This window comes from Octopus sinensis, linkage group LG1 (genome assembly GCF_006345805.1).
Source record: "Octopus sinensis linkage group LG1, ASM634580v1, whole genome shotgun sequence".
In the NCBI taxonomy this organism is placed as follows: domain Eukaryota; kingdom Metazoa; phylum Mollusca; class Cephalopoda; order Octopoda; family Octopodidae; genus Octopus; species Octopus sinensis.
The window spans coordinates 206,095,548-206,111,448 of record NC_042997.1 but is presented as its reverse complement, the minus strand read 5'-3'; the positions used below and the strand labels follow the sequence as shown (position 1 = coordinate 206,111,448).

At 36.7% G+C, this 15,901-nt stretch overlaps 2 protein-coding genes across 3 annotated transcripts in view; both read right to left on the bottom strand.

Annotated features, from left to right (window-relative positions):
- LOC115211065 (protein mono-ADP-ribosyltransferase PARP14-like) overlaps nt 1-15,901 on the bottom strand; it is a 554,188-nt gene that overhangs the window by 414,569 nt on the left and 123,718 nt on the right. The window lies entirely within an intron of this gene.
- The window catches only part of LOC115209604 (protein mono-ADP-ribosyltransferase PARP14-like), a 132,281-nt gene that overhangs the window by 58,729 nt on the left and 57,651 nt on the right, over nt 1-15,901 (bottom strand). Inside the window, exon 7 of one of the 2 annotated variants that reach the window (XM_029778047.2) lies at nt 11,120-11,174. The exons of the other annotated variant lie outside the window; for it this stretch is intronic. Coding sequence (XP_029633907.1) covers nt 11,120-11,174 — 55 coding nt within the window. The remainder of the gene's footprint in view (nt 1-11,119; nt 11,175-15,901) is intronic. 2 annotated transcript variants of the gene reach the window in all.

Below are 15,901 nucleotides of genomic sequence, written 5' to 3'. Positions count from 1 at the left end.
CTTTGTGTGCTTTGGGTGATTGGAGGTGAACAGAAGGTATTGTTTAGAATCAGTTGGTTTGTAGTGGATATCAGTTTCAATGTTGGTGCCTTTTTAATAGTAAGAATGTCAAGAAAAGGTAGTTGGTCTTGACTATATTCCATTGTAAATTGGATATGGTTGTTGACACTGTTGATTAAGTTTTTGAAGTCAATAAGATGGTTGAGTGTGTGGGACGATAGGATGAGGCAATCATCCAAGTAGCATTTCCAGTTCTCCATCAGGTATTTGTGGAAATACAGGCCATACTTATATTTGTATTTTTCATAAATTTGTAGTTCTATGTAGGCCATCACCAGGTTTGCATAAGTAGGGGCAACTTTAGTACCCATTGCAGTCCCTGATAACTGTCTGTAGGTGTTATTATTAAAATTCATAAAGTTGTTTTGGATAATAAACATAAGGCCCTTGATGATGAATTATTTTTTAAATTCTTTCCGGGACCTCATTAGGATGTTTTTCTAGCCAGAATTTAATGGCTTCCAGTACATATTCATGTGGGATCGTAGTGTAAAGGTTTATTACATCAAAGGAGACAATTAAAATGTCTTTATTGGTATGTGTGGGGAGATGATTTAATAGGTCCAGGTCATCTCTTACAATATTTAGTATGTTTTTAAGTATTGGTTTTATGATGGTATCGATAAAGTTGCTTAATCTGTGTTTCAGTTTGGGCCTGCCACAGTTGGTTTCAGTTTGAGAACAGTAGGATGTGGCACAATGATCTAGATTGAGAAGGACTTTTTGCAGGCTTCGGTAATTATTTTGCTTTTGTGGGTTTTTGGAAGCCCGTAGAGGATGCTGGTTTTGCAACTAAATTTTGTTATGTAGTCGCATTCCTTTGCTGTTAAGTTATTTTGATGTTGGCAAATGAGTGTGTTTAATTTGGTCATTGTTTTGGATTATTGGTAGTTGACTACTCTTTCATAGTAGGTAGTATCTTGTAAAAGGTGAGATACAGAACTTTTATAGAAAGCATCTAATATTAATAATATTAGTAATAACTGACTATTATGTATGCTTATAAATGTAAATATGTATGTATGTTTAAGTATATATATAAGTATTTATGTTTATTTACATGTGTGTATATGTATATCTATATATATATATATATATATATATATATATATATAAGTATTTAAATGTGTGTATATTTTTATTTATTTTCTATTTATATTTATTTATAACTTAACCTTATGTACTTTCTAAAATCTCTGACATAGCCAAGAGAAACACCCAAGTACCTCAATTTCATCTACCTATTACTTCAGGCTACTTGAGTAATAAAGGTAGAATGAGGTATTTTTGCCTCTTGACTGAAACAGCTGTATGTTATTTTCCCAATTTATATTCATGTATATTATTTTGAAATAATTACTGGTATCCTTATATATTAATATATTTTATATCTTATATGTAAAGCATAATATGTTATACATGTATGTATGTTCTTGTAATAGTCAATTTAGTAAATAAGTTAACATAATATAATGTCTAAAAGTTGATGAACCACCTATTGATCCCCTCCATTTTCTTATTGCTCTATAAATTAATGGTAAAATATCTCTTTACCTTCACCCATTTAGTACACTAGGTAATGTAATTTCAATGCAATAAAAAACACTTGTGTATTAATAATTGGGTATTCTACCAGCAGAATATTGGATAGATATACCCAATTATTAATACACAAGTGTTTTTTATTGCATAGAAATTACATTACCTAGTGTACTAAATGGGTGAAGGTAAAGAGATATTCTACTATTAATTTATAGAGCAATAAGGAAATGGAGGGGATCAATAGGTGGTTCATCAACTCTCTAGTTCCAGCTCAGAGCTGCGGCCATGCTGATGCACCACCGTTTTGTGCTACACTGTTATTACTAAGAGCCTCCTCTAATATGTGGCACTTGGTGAAGAATGGAGGTTGATACAGCTACCCTCATTTGCACCTCTTGCCGTGAGGTAGGCTCATCTGGGACTCCTGACAGGAAGTGGTCCAGCTTTGATTTAAAAACTGCTACATCTACTTTGTGCAAGTTCCTCAGACTCTTTGGGAGAATATTAAAAAGCTGTGAGCCCTTGAAACCCAGGTTGTTGCAGAAGCTGGTCCTGAAGCGTGATGGCATTGCTGGGATCTTTGGCACTATGCAGTGTCGTCCCGTTCTAGCATTGGTGTAGCTTACAATGCCAAAATTTGGCACAATTCCTTCCAGGATCTTTCAGATATATATTCCTGCATAACTCTCCCGTCTTCTCTCCGGGGAGTAGAGTCTTAGCTGTTTCAACCTTTCCCAGTAGCTGAGTTGTTGCAAAGAGACGATCTTCTTTGTGAATCTTCTCTTGATTGCTTCAAGGTCTGCTGTTAATTTCACACTGGTGGGTGACCATAGCTGTGAGCAGTAATCCAGGTGGCTGAGGACAAATGTCAGCCAGAGGACCATCATAGTTTCCTTATCACTGGTTCTGAATGTTCTTAGGATCCTTCCAGCCAGTCGTCTGCACTTTGTCGCAATCCTGGTAGTGTGCACTTGGAAAGAGGTATCAGGACTCATGTCGATACCCACATCCTTCACTGACTTAGGCTCTGGGATTGAAATTCCCTGTGGACCAGTGTACCCTGTAAGTTTCATATTCAGTTTTGGATACTGGTAGTGCAGGGCCTGGAATTTTTCAGCATTAAACTGCATATTATTATCCTCAGCCCATCTGTAAATTGAGTCCAACTCCTGCTGCAGGGGTGCAACATCCCTGGGGTTCTGTATTTTCTGCGAGACTTTCGTATCATCTACATAGCTCGCCAGAGTGGCTATCTGGGTATTTGAGGGAATATCTGAGAGGGCCACTATAAAAAGGAGTAGTCCCAAGACAGTGCCCTGTGGAACACCGCTCACTATTTGTGTGTTCATAGAGGTGGCTCCATTTGCCACTACTGTATGACTCCTATCTTTCATTCATATATATATATATATAATATATATACATATATATATATATATGAAAATATATATATATATATATATATATATTTTTTTAATTTGTAGTTGTGACTTTCTTACTTGTGACACGTAAAAAGCACCCACTACACTCTTTGAATAGTTGACGCTAGGAAGGGCATCCAGCTGTAGAAACATTGCCATATCAGATTGGAGCCTGGTGCTGCTCTTGGCTTCCTAGACCCCAGGCAATGATGATGATGATGATAATATACATATTGATATATATATATATATTATCATCATCATCATCATCGTTTAACGTCCGTTCTCCATGCTAGCATGGGTTGGACGGTTCGACCGGGGATCTGGGAAGCCAGAAGGCTGCACCAGGCTCCAGTCTTATCTGGCAATGTTTCTACAGCTGGATGCCCTTCCTAACGCCAACCACTTCGTGAGTGTAGTGAGTGCTTTTTACGTGCCACCCACACAGGTGCCAGGTGAGGCTGGCAACGGCCACGGTCGGATTGGTGCATTTTACGTGCCACCGGCACGGAAGCCAGTCGAGGCGGCACTGGCTTCGGCCACTATTCGGATGTATATATATATATGATATATATAAATATATATATATGATATATATCATATATATATATATTTATATATGTATATATATATATATATATATCATATATCATATATATATATATATACACATATACATATACATACATACACACATATATAGAGACATATCTTCACATCAAGATAAATATATATTATATATATAATATATATATATATTTATATATATATATATATATATATAATATATTTATATATATATATATATATATATTTATATATATATATTATATTTATTTATATGTAAAATATGATATATGATATATATATATATATATATATATATATATATATATTGGTATGTTTGGGAGATGATGTACAGGTATTATATATTATATAGTTTGTAGTGGTGGGGAGGAATATAAGACAGTACAAGACGGTGAGGTGGATGAGGAGGGTGGCGGGAGGTAGGTCATAAGTTATTTTTTTTTTTTATCATTGTGAGAATAGTCAAATGCTTTTTTGCGTTTAAGAATTCTTTCCACTTTTTATGATCGTTTTGTGGATGTGTGTGTGTGTGTCTATGTGTGTGTGTGTCTGTGTGTGTGTCCGTGTGTGTTTGTGCGTGTGTGTGTGCGTGTGTCTGTGTGTTTGGAGAAGGGGAGAGAGACAAAAAAAGAAAAAGAAAAATAAGGGAGGAAGGGGAAAAAATTGTGTTGATATTTATACCACTATATATATTATACATGCTTATACATGAAATATTGGAACAAAAACCTTTTATCGGTTCAAAATGAACAACTAAATTACACCATCTTGAAAATTGTATATCATAGGAAAGTTAAAATTAAAGTGACAATTAAAAAGTAAAGATGAAGTAAATTATAAAAATAATATAATGTATATAACAGGCAATATATATATACACACACACACATATATATACATATACAGACATATACTAAATGTTCTACTATATTAGATTGTAAATCGAAAGATGTGTCCTTCAATGTCACAATATATATATATACATGCTTATACATGAAATATTAGAAAAAAACACCTTCTATCGATTCAAAATGAACAATCAAATTACATCATCTTTAAAATTGCATATCATAGGAAGGTTAAAATTAGAATGACAATTGGCAAGTAAATATAAACCATCCGATATATATATATATATATATATATTTATCTTGATTTGAAGACATGTCTCTCTATATATGTGTGTATGTATGTATGTCTGTATATGCATATGTGTATATATATATATATACAAGAAAAAAGCAACAAGAATGGATTAGTTGTTCAGTACAATTGTTTCATACAAAGAACAGATTTATTTAAAGCTGCAAATATTGCAGCAAATACAAGTGTCCCGTATTCATCACCCAAAACACATATGAGTTTTCCAAACAAAGGTAAATCCATCCATAATAATACAGGTGTAATTTCCGGAGATATGAGGAAAGATGTTATTCACAGAGAGGGTGAATGTATCCATAATAATGCAGATGTAATTTCCTGATGTATGAGGAAAAGATGTTGATCACACATCTATTCATTTCACAAACTAAGTTGTTGGAAGAAGAGATTGGCTATAGTGGCCACTATAGCCAATCTCTTCTTCCAACAACTTAGTTTGTGCAATGAATAGATGTGTGATCAACATCTTTTCCTCATACATCAGGAAATTACATCTGCATTATTATGGATACATTCACCCTCTCTGTGAATAACATCTTTCCTCATATCTCCGGAAATTACACCTCCATTATTATGGATGGATTTACCTTTTCTGAGAAGCTAACAATCTTTTTAAAAACCTTTTATAAACCTGTGCATCATTAGAAAACATTTTAAGTCTGCTTACAATCTAACTTTGATTTTCATAGAACTCTCTTCGATACTTCATGAGTTTAGCCTCACCCCCTAGGATGTTTGGAAAACTCATATGTCTTTTGGCTGATGAATTTGCGGCAATATTTGCAGCTTTAAATAAAACTGTTCTCCGTATGAAACAATTGTACTGAACAACTAATCCATTCTTGTTGCTTTTTTCTTGTTTATAATTACCCTACATTATTTTATGTTTAATACCATAAAGATTTCTGGTGCATCTAAGTTAAGTACTGCATTCATTTGAATTCATTGGAATTCACTTGAATCTTAATTGTTTTACTGAAAATATATATATATATATATATATATATATATATAACAAATTTGTTTCCATGTATTCTGTATTGTGTGTAAAAAACATCTTGATGAGGGGAGTGACGGTTTTGAATATATGAAATCATCATCATCATCATCATCATCGTTTAACGTCCGCTTTCCATGCTAGCATGGGTTGGACAGTTCAACTGGGGTCTGGGAAGCCCGAAGGCTGCACCAGACCAGTCAGATCTGGCAGTGTTTCTACAGCTGGATGCCCTTCCTAACGCCAACCACTCCGAGAGTGTAGTGGGTGATTTTATGTGCCACCGACACAGGTGCCAGACGAGGCTGGTGAACAGCCACGCTCGGATGGTGTTTTTTATGTGCCACCGACACAGGTGCCAGACGAGGCTGGCGAACGGCCACACTCGGATGGTGTTTTTTATGTGCCACCGACACAGGTGCTAGACGAGGCTGGCGAACGGCCACGCTCGGATGGTGTTTTTTATGTGCCCACAGCATGGAGGCCAGTCGATGCGATACTGGCTACGATGGTTTCTTATGTGCCATGAAACGTTTCGTATTTATAGGTGTGTCTCCAAAACGGCCCGTAGATGAAAAATTTTATAAGTTTTGTATTTTTATTTTTTCTGAAATTTTAATACGTCATTTTAAAATGTCCTTTATATGTTGTATTATCCCAAATTTTTAATTTACCAAATGCTTTATAATTTTAAGCGTAAATTCACTGCGTTTTGTATGCAACACTGATTCTTATAAATTTATATATTTTATATGATGTTTATTTATTTATTACTCTTTTACTCTTTTACTTGTTTCAGTCATTTGACTGCGGCCATGCTGGAGCACCGCCTTTAGTACTTATTCTATCGGTCTCTTTTGCCGAACCGCTAGGTAACGGGGACATAAGCACACCAGCATCGGTTGTCAAGCAATGCTAGGGGGACAAACACAAACACACACACACACATACATATATATACATTATTTTATATTTTTAAACGTTGGACTTTATATCTGTTCTGTAGATATAAATGAATATATGAATATATGTATGGTTTGATCTTTCTGTGTGGATTTAGTAATGTTCCTTTAGTTACTGTTCAGATTGCCTCAGCTCAGATTAAGGAATGGTGTATATATATATATATATATATATATATATATATATATATATATATATATATATATATACATATATACATACACATATATATATGCATACATATACACAAACATACATACACTCATATATAGAGAGACATATCTTCACATCAAGATAAATATACACATCATAATGTACATATGCAAACATTTTTAAAAACTGTATGGTGTATACAATATTAAAATGAGGAAATTGCACAATAAAAAAAAATTTAAATGCCTGAGTAAACAATAAAAATAAACCTCAGTGAAACTTAAATTTAAATTTGTAAAACAGTCAAAGTCTTTCTTAAAAGTGAAGTCAAAACATCATCATCATCATTTAACATTTGTTTTCCATGCTAGCACGGATTGGACGGTTTGACTGGGGGCTAGTAAACCAGGAAGCTGCACCAGGCTCCAATCTGATCTGGCAGTGTTTCTACAGCAGGATGCCCTTCCTAATACCAACCACTCCAAGAGTGTAGTGGGTGCTTTTTATGTGCCACCGGCACAGGGGCCAGTCAGGCAGCACTGGTATTGGTCATGTTTGGATGGTGTTTTTTATGTGCCACCGGCACAGGGGCCAGTCAGGCAGCACTGGTATTGGTCATGTTTGGATGGTGTTTTTTATGTGCCACCGGCACAGGGGCCAGTCAGGCAGCACTGGTATTGGTCATGTTTGGATGGTGTTTTTTATGTGCCACCGGCACAGGGGCCAGTCAGGCAGCACTGGTATTGGTCATGTTTGGATGGTGTTTTTTATGTGCCACCGGCACAGGGGCCAGTCAGGCAGCACTGGTATTGGTCATGTTTGGATGGTGTTTTTTATGTGCCACCGGCACAGGGGCCAGTCAGGCAGCACTGGTATTGGTCATGTTTGGATGGTGTTTTTTATGTGCCACCGGCACAGGGGCCAGTCAGGCAGCACTGGTATTGGTCATGTTTGGATGGTGTTTTTTATGTGCCTCTGGTATGTGGTACCAGCCAAGGCAGCACTGGCAATGACCAGCCCATGAATGGTGCTTATTACGTGCCACCAGCATGGGAGCCAGTCAGGTAGCACTGGTATTGGCACAACAACAATTTCCATTTGATTGTGATTTAATTTGATTTTAACTCAATAAGTCTCCTCAAGCATGGCATGTTGACCAATGATCTAAAGGTACTTTTTAAATGTGATGGTTATGTGACACTTGTGACACTTGTGTAGGCTACGGCTGTGACCTCACTTTACTTGGAAGGTCTTCTCAGTCACAGCATATTTCCAGGGTCCTCAGTCTTTCGTCATGGCCTCTGTGAGGCCCAACATTTGAAGGTCATGCTTCACTGCTTCATCCATTCTTTACACTGTTTGGGAGTGACACTTCTTCACACAACTCTCCTCATCCATATGCAACACATCACCATACCAGTGCAGTTGTCTCTCTTGCATACCACATCTGATGCTCCTTATGTCCAACTTTTCTCTCAGGGCGCTGACACTCTGTCATATGTGTATACTGACATTACACATCCAGCAGATCATACTAGCTTCATTTCTTTTGAACCTATGCTTGACTTCAGCAGTCACAGCCCATGTTTCACTGTTGTGTAGCATGGCTGATAACACACAGGCATCGTACTATCTACCTATCACTCTGACTGAGAGGCTCTTTGTCACCAGTAGGGGTAGGAGCACTCTGAACTTTGCCCAGGCTATCCTTATTCTAGTAGCAACGCTCTCCGAGCATCCACCCCCACTGTAGACTTGGTCACCTACGTAGTGGAAGCTATCAACTACTTCTAGTTTTTCCCTCTGGCATTTTCTGAGCATCTGTGAAATCTATTGCCCCTGTGCATCAACTGCACACAAAAGCTGTCTTCCTGGTTAGCCTTGCTTTGATATTACTGCACCTTTTATGTGTCCATAGCTTACACTGGGTACATTTTATAGGGTCTCTTCTTACACCTTTTCTACAGATTGAGCAGGGCCATCAAGCTGAAGGGGTATGTGATGTGTTCGCCTTCCTACTTACTAAGACTTTGGTTTTGCAACATTGACTCTAAGGCCCTTCAATTCTAAACCATGCTTCCACACCCGAAATGTCTTCTGTAGTTCTGGTAGGGATTCTGCTATGAGGGCCTGGTCATCAGCATAGAGGAGCTCCCGCGGGCAATACAAAATAATTGCTATGTGTATGAATTGCTATATATGTATATGTATTTTAGCATGAGATTTTTTTAATAATATATGTTTTAATTTATTACTACTTTTTACAATTAATTATTTACCCAGAGTATCCAAGCTTTTTTCCTTCTTCATAACCTATTTTTGTTTTAATGTTTTCTGCGAGTTTTATAATAATATGATTTTATACTGCAATTTGTTATTGCACACAACCAGTTATTGAAAAGACCGTTAGTTGAAAGGACCAATGAAACAAAACCATTTGCAAATGTGTATCTATCAAAGTAATTGTTTTTTGTTTTTGCTTATAACTTTATCTTGCCCCATTCTAAACAAAACTGTCTGACAAACGGGAACGTTAAACTCTGAGTATCAGTTTTTGTAATATTTTTGCTGCGTTTTAATCAAGTATATATATATATGTGTGTGTGTATGTATGTGTGAGGTGACATGTGTATGCATGTATGTGTATGGTTATATATATATGCAATGCACATATAAATATGTGTATGTATATATGGGCAAATGTATACAAACATGAGTGTGAGTGAATATATACAAGTATACCTGCATATGTGTGCAAAAATATACATGTGTGTGTGAATATATATATATATTTATGTATGTATATATCTGTGGATGCAAATGTGTGTGTGTATGCTGAAATGTACATGTATATGGGTGTATGTGCGTGCAGATAGGTAGACACATCCATTGACATATCTTATATAACCCTGTATGTATCTGCATGCATGTATGGCCACACACATATATATTTAGGGAGTGCATGTGTGTATATATACGTATTTATCTATGTGAATATGTATGTGCATGAGCAAACGTACGAGGAAGCTGTGGTATATATGTATGTGCATATATGTGTGCACAGATGTATGTGCATCTGTATATGTATGTATATACCATGCACCCCACAAAACCTGCTGGCTAGTGGACCTCACCAGTTGTCTCTTGCACCCAGTACATGAGAACCAGTTCTCACATGCATGAATAGACAAGCCACTATCTCACTGAATATTTGAAAATCATTGGCTACCCACACCTGGTAACCTGCCAGTCAAAGTGGTTTACTGGGTGTGGCTGCTGTGTATGCTGCAGCAACATGGAGCTGCCAGTGAGAGCTGGGCCCCAGGTGGGGAATAAGGTGGACAAGCCAGTCCTATGGAATGTGATTAGCCGCTTCCACAAGAGTTACTAACCCTCTTTGATAGAAAGGAATTACACATATGTAAAGCTATAAATACAATAAGAATATAAAAATATAAAAATATAAAAATATTTTTTTTTAAATGCGAAAACTATCAAAATATAAAAGGGGCGCATAAAAATATAAATATTAAAAGAAGCTTAAAAAACATGAGTGGCTGTGTGGTACGTAGCTTGCTAACCTTGGGCAAGTGTCTTCTACTATAGCCTCGGGCCGACCAATGCCTTGTGAGTGGATTTGGTAGACAGGAAATGAAAGAAGCCTGTCGTATATATGTGTGTATATATATATATATATATATATGTGTGTGTATGTGTGTGTGTGTGTATTTGTGTGTCTGTGTTTGTTTCCCTAGCATTGCTTGACAACCAATGCTGGTGTGTTTACGTCCCTGTCACTTAGCGGTTCGGCAAAAGAGACTGATAGAATAAGTACTGGGCTTACAAAGAATAAGTCCTGGGGTTGATTTGCTCGACTAAAGGCGGTGCTCCAGCATGGCCACAGTCAAATGACTGAAACAAGTAAAAGAGAGTAAAGAGTATATACTTTGATGCATGCACGTGCACACACACACAGACACAAACCAGACATACATATATGTACACATTGCTGAATGGCCATTGTCTACTCATGAGTTCCTTTGCCTTTTGGCAGGTTGAATTTTCCATCCCGTAGGGTATCCAACAAATGTCCACCTCGCCCAAGCAAGCTCAGTGTAGTGGCCAGTTTAGTCACTGACCACCTGACCATGCTATAGGTTGTATAGCATTGCATGTTAACAGTAGCAATCAAGAGTGACCTGACATTTATGATAAATAAAGAGAAAGTATTTACCTGATGATGCAGCTGAACTACCTGTTGTGTTTTCTTGGAAATATTCTTTAAGTTTCTGTTAGAAGTAAACAAATAATTTATCATCACTCAATCAAAAACAATTAATTTCATAATTAACTTCTGTTAATTTCAATGCAATGCTTTTATTCATTGCTTCTATCATGACTATTGTTTTAAATTTACATTTCCATTTATTGTATCATAGAATGACTTCCTATGAGGAACAGGCTTTTGAATATTCTGTAGTTTTGGGGGGGGGGGATTTTTACTTAAAGAATAAGAGGAAATGAAATCTGCTTGTTTAAGTTTAGGGAAAATATTATTCATGGAATTGAAATTGGTTTTGAGAGGAATTCCAACCATGTTTCGTGGTTTGCAACATCAACAGCTCCTTTATAAGATCCAATGGCTAAAGACATCATCAGGAGGAACCACATCTGGTTTTGGCCCTTATTCCTCCACTGTTTTCGACTGGTGGGGCCCCATACTTTGGAGTATCTTCAGTTCTAGTGTTGAGTGCATTTCTTCTCTCTCCTTTTTCTTTTGTCCCTTGGTTTCTTCGGTGAAGAATCAATGAACATCAGTAGGCGACTGACCATCCTGCCAAATTTCCCTTTAAATACTCACTGGTAGGCTCCAGCAACTAGCACCAGCTAACTGTCATGTGACACTGTCTAAACTTCAACTGACCAATGGAGAGGAAAAGCACATAGTTTTGGCCCGTGCCCTCTCTAAACCTACCTTCCAATAGTGTCATGTTAGCTTCAGTTCGAGCAGCCAGAGCCAATCAGCTGTTTGGAGGTAGAAGCATTTGAACCAAGAGGCTAAGTGGGAAGATAGTATTTGTGTTTGGCAAATGCTCAGGGGCAATAAACACAGAAAATGTGCAAAGAACAACTTCTGCCACATTCCAGGGAAAAAAACTAGAAGTAGTTGATAGCTTCCATTACCTAGGTGACCAAGTCAGTAGCGGGAGAGGGTGCACTGAAAGTGTAGGTGTTAGAATAAGAATAGCCTGGGCAAAGTTCAGAGAGCTCTTACCTTTGCTGGTGACAAAGGGCCTCTCGCTCAGAGGAAAAGGTAGACTGTATGATGCATGTGTACGAACAGCCATGCTACATGGCAGTGAAACATGGGCTGTGACTGCTGAGGACATGTGTAAGCTTGCAAGGAATGAAACCAGTACGATCCGATGGATGTGTAATGTTAGTGTGCATACTCGACAGAGTATAAGTACCTTGAGAGAAAAGTTGGACCTAAGAAGCATCAGATGTGGTATGCAAGAGAAATGGCTGTGCTGGTATGGTCATGTGGTGAGAATGGATGAGGATAGCTGTGTAAAAAAGTGCCACACCCTAGGGGTTGAGGGAACTGCTGTGCTTGAGAAGACCCGGCAAGCCAAATGAGACCATAACCTCGTGGCCTATGCCAGGAGCGTAACCAGCCCACTAATGCGTACCTTTTCCTTCTTTGGACACTAAACTCTGCTTGCAAAGACCTATTGAGGTAAGTGAAATCAAAATCAAAGTGAAATTCGATGACTGACACCCGTGCTAGCGAGGTGCAAAGACCACCATACGAGTGTGATCGTTGACAGAGTAACTAACCAGCTACCATGCCAGTGGTACATAAAAGGCCCCATTTGAGTGTGATCATTACCAGCGTCACCTTACTGGCACTTGTACCCCGTGCTAGTAGGGTGCTAAGAGCACCATCCAAGCGTGATCATTGCCAGAGCAGCTAACTCGCTTCTGTGTCGGTGGCATGTAAAAGGCACCATTTGAGCATGATCGTTACCAGCATCGTCTTACTGCCACTGGCAGTGGCATTCATGGCATTTGTAAAAAGATTCAAGCTATATCGTTGCTAGCACTGCCTGACTAGCCCCCGTGCTGTTGGCATGTAAAAGCACCCACTACCCAAACTGGAGCCTGGTGCAGCCATCTGGTTCGCCAGCCCTCAGTCAAACCGTCCAACCCATGCTAGCATGGAAAGCGGACGTTAAACAATGATGATAATTAATAGATTAAATGAAATTAATTACCTAAAACTTTGGAATAGTACAAATGATACTTTAAAATGGTTTCATAATACTAAAGATAAAAATGATATAAGTTCATTCAAATGGATATAGATAATTATTATTCTTCCATTAATGAGATTGTACACAATATGGCCCTAATTTATGCAATGAATAAGGTAGGAATGACTTCTGATGAAGTTAATGTAATTATAATGGCTAGGAAATTAGATGAACCTATTTTGATATACCTATGGGGGCACCCGATTCTGAACAGGATACTGATTTAGTAGGTATTTATTATCCGAACTTCAATTAGTAATTTGAAGTTGGAGGGTGACTTATATAGGGATGACCTTTTATTATCAACTAAGAATTGCACCAATAGAACATTAGAATTATATAAGAAACTATATAGTTGCTTTAAAAGATATGGTTTAAGTATTACACTTTATAATGAGAACTATAATGTTAATTATTTATATGTTAATTATAATTTGATAATGGGTAAAACCCAACCATTCTATAAAATTTATGAAAACCTTAGATATATTAATGCTAATACTAACCATCCACCTTCTGTTAAAAAATCGTTGATAAATAATGTAGGTAAAAGAATATCATTACCTTCTTATGATATAGAGATTTTAAATAAAAATGCACCTTATTATAATAAAGCCCTGCATGAAGCAGTATATAATAATAATAATATTAAATTCTTTAATATTTGTAAACATGATTATAATTTGAAGGAGTCTAATATAAATGATTTTTATAATGATAAACCTAATTATCTGAATTATGATAAGTTTTATTTAGGTAACTATGATCTTAATAATAATAATAGGTATTTTGATGATGTAAATAATACATTTAATAATGGAATAGAAAATAAAAATAAGATTAATTTAATTCAATTAATGATGATAATAAATTTAATAATATTACAAAGAAATATAATAATAATAATGATAATAATAATAATAATAATAATAATAATAATAATAATAATAAGAAGAAGAAGAAGAAGAAGAAGAAGGATTACACCAGGGACGTTTAACTTGTGAGAACGATAAAACAGCACTCAGAAATCTATCCACAAACATCGGAAACAAAGACATCGCATGGAGCTAAAAATTAACTGACAAAGGATTGGACTATATCCGAGTAAGTAATACTCATTGACATTTATTACTATTTTCGAAACGAAATGATGTATTTTAACTCAATATATCTCCACCTCTAACACAACACATGTAAACATGCGTGATACATTACGATCCATCAACACCAGATCATCTCAGGCCCCAAACACCATGTACAAAAAAACTACGAAGAAATTAAATTACACCGATATTATTCAACCCAAGAATAACAATCGGGAAGTACATACTGTAAACTTACAACATAAAATGTACGAAAAACAACACGTGCAAAACAATGTGACAACAGAAATGAACGGACCGGTACCCTCCGAAAATGACGACTGTCAAAATAATGGGCCGGACGTTGTTCCTCATGTCCCGCAAATAAAACCCAAAGGACATAAATGGACACGTGAGGAATACATTTCTATCCTACACGCTCACTTTACAGCAGTGCTCTACCCAAAGAATGAAAACACAACAACACATACATATAAAATATGGAAGGAAAATAACATAAATATAGACTTGGATATAGCAATGAACCCTAATAAATTAGCTAACGTACGAAGATACATTCTCAACGCAAAAAATATCAGAAATAGAAATAGAAGATCTAAAAGAAAAAATACACCAGGAAAATGTAGATAGAAGCCACACAACAATGCCCAATAATATAAACACTGAAACAGTAAAACACGAAGACAAACGTAACATTCCCAACAAACACGATGTAAACAAAAAACAACAAACCCAGACCGTAAGGATGCATAATAATACACGACAAACAGCAAGCCAAAACACGACAAACAAACATACAAATAAGAAAGAAAGTGACACAAATCTAAAACCTGGAAACAACGAAGGGGAGCCTAATGATTATGATAATATAAAAAGTAGAATAATCAAAGAACTGAAAACCACAGAGCTCAAAATGGACCACCGACCATACCTCCCAAAAATCAAAATAGACGAAACAACAACACCAATTATAAACAGCATAAACCTAGCCGTCACGGAACTAATAGCCACTGAAACAAAAAGCGATATCACTGAGCTAAATGACTTAGTATACGCAGCAGCCATTGTAGCCACAAAAGAAGCTGGATACTCACTCAAAACCGTCCAAACAGGAGTACCACCACCCAAACAAACCCTGTGGATAAATAACATCCAAAACAAAAGAGAAAAGATGTGTCGATTTTTAATGAAATCGGTAGACAATCAACGCTACTGAGCAACAAAAAGAAAACAAAAATACTCCGCAAATACAACATCACAGAAAAAGATTTACCTGAGATAAAAGAAAAGCTAAAGCAAGATATCCTTGCCAAAGCACAAAGGATCAGCCGGTACGAGAAACGCTAGCACTTCTTTGAACAAAACAAAAAGTTCAACTCCAACCCCAAAAAGTTCTACCAAGAACTTGGCAAAAATGAAATAGAAATCACTGCAGCACCAACAGCAGAAGAAGTGGAAGAATTCTGGAGAGAAATATGGTCAGCGAACGAACAACCCAAAAAAGGGAGTATTAAAACAACAAACTCAGCATCTGAGCAACTTTGGACCGCCATAACAACTGAAGAGGTCACCCAGGCACTGCAAAGACTAAGCAAC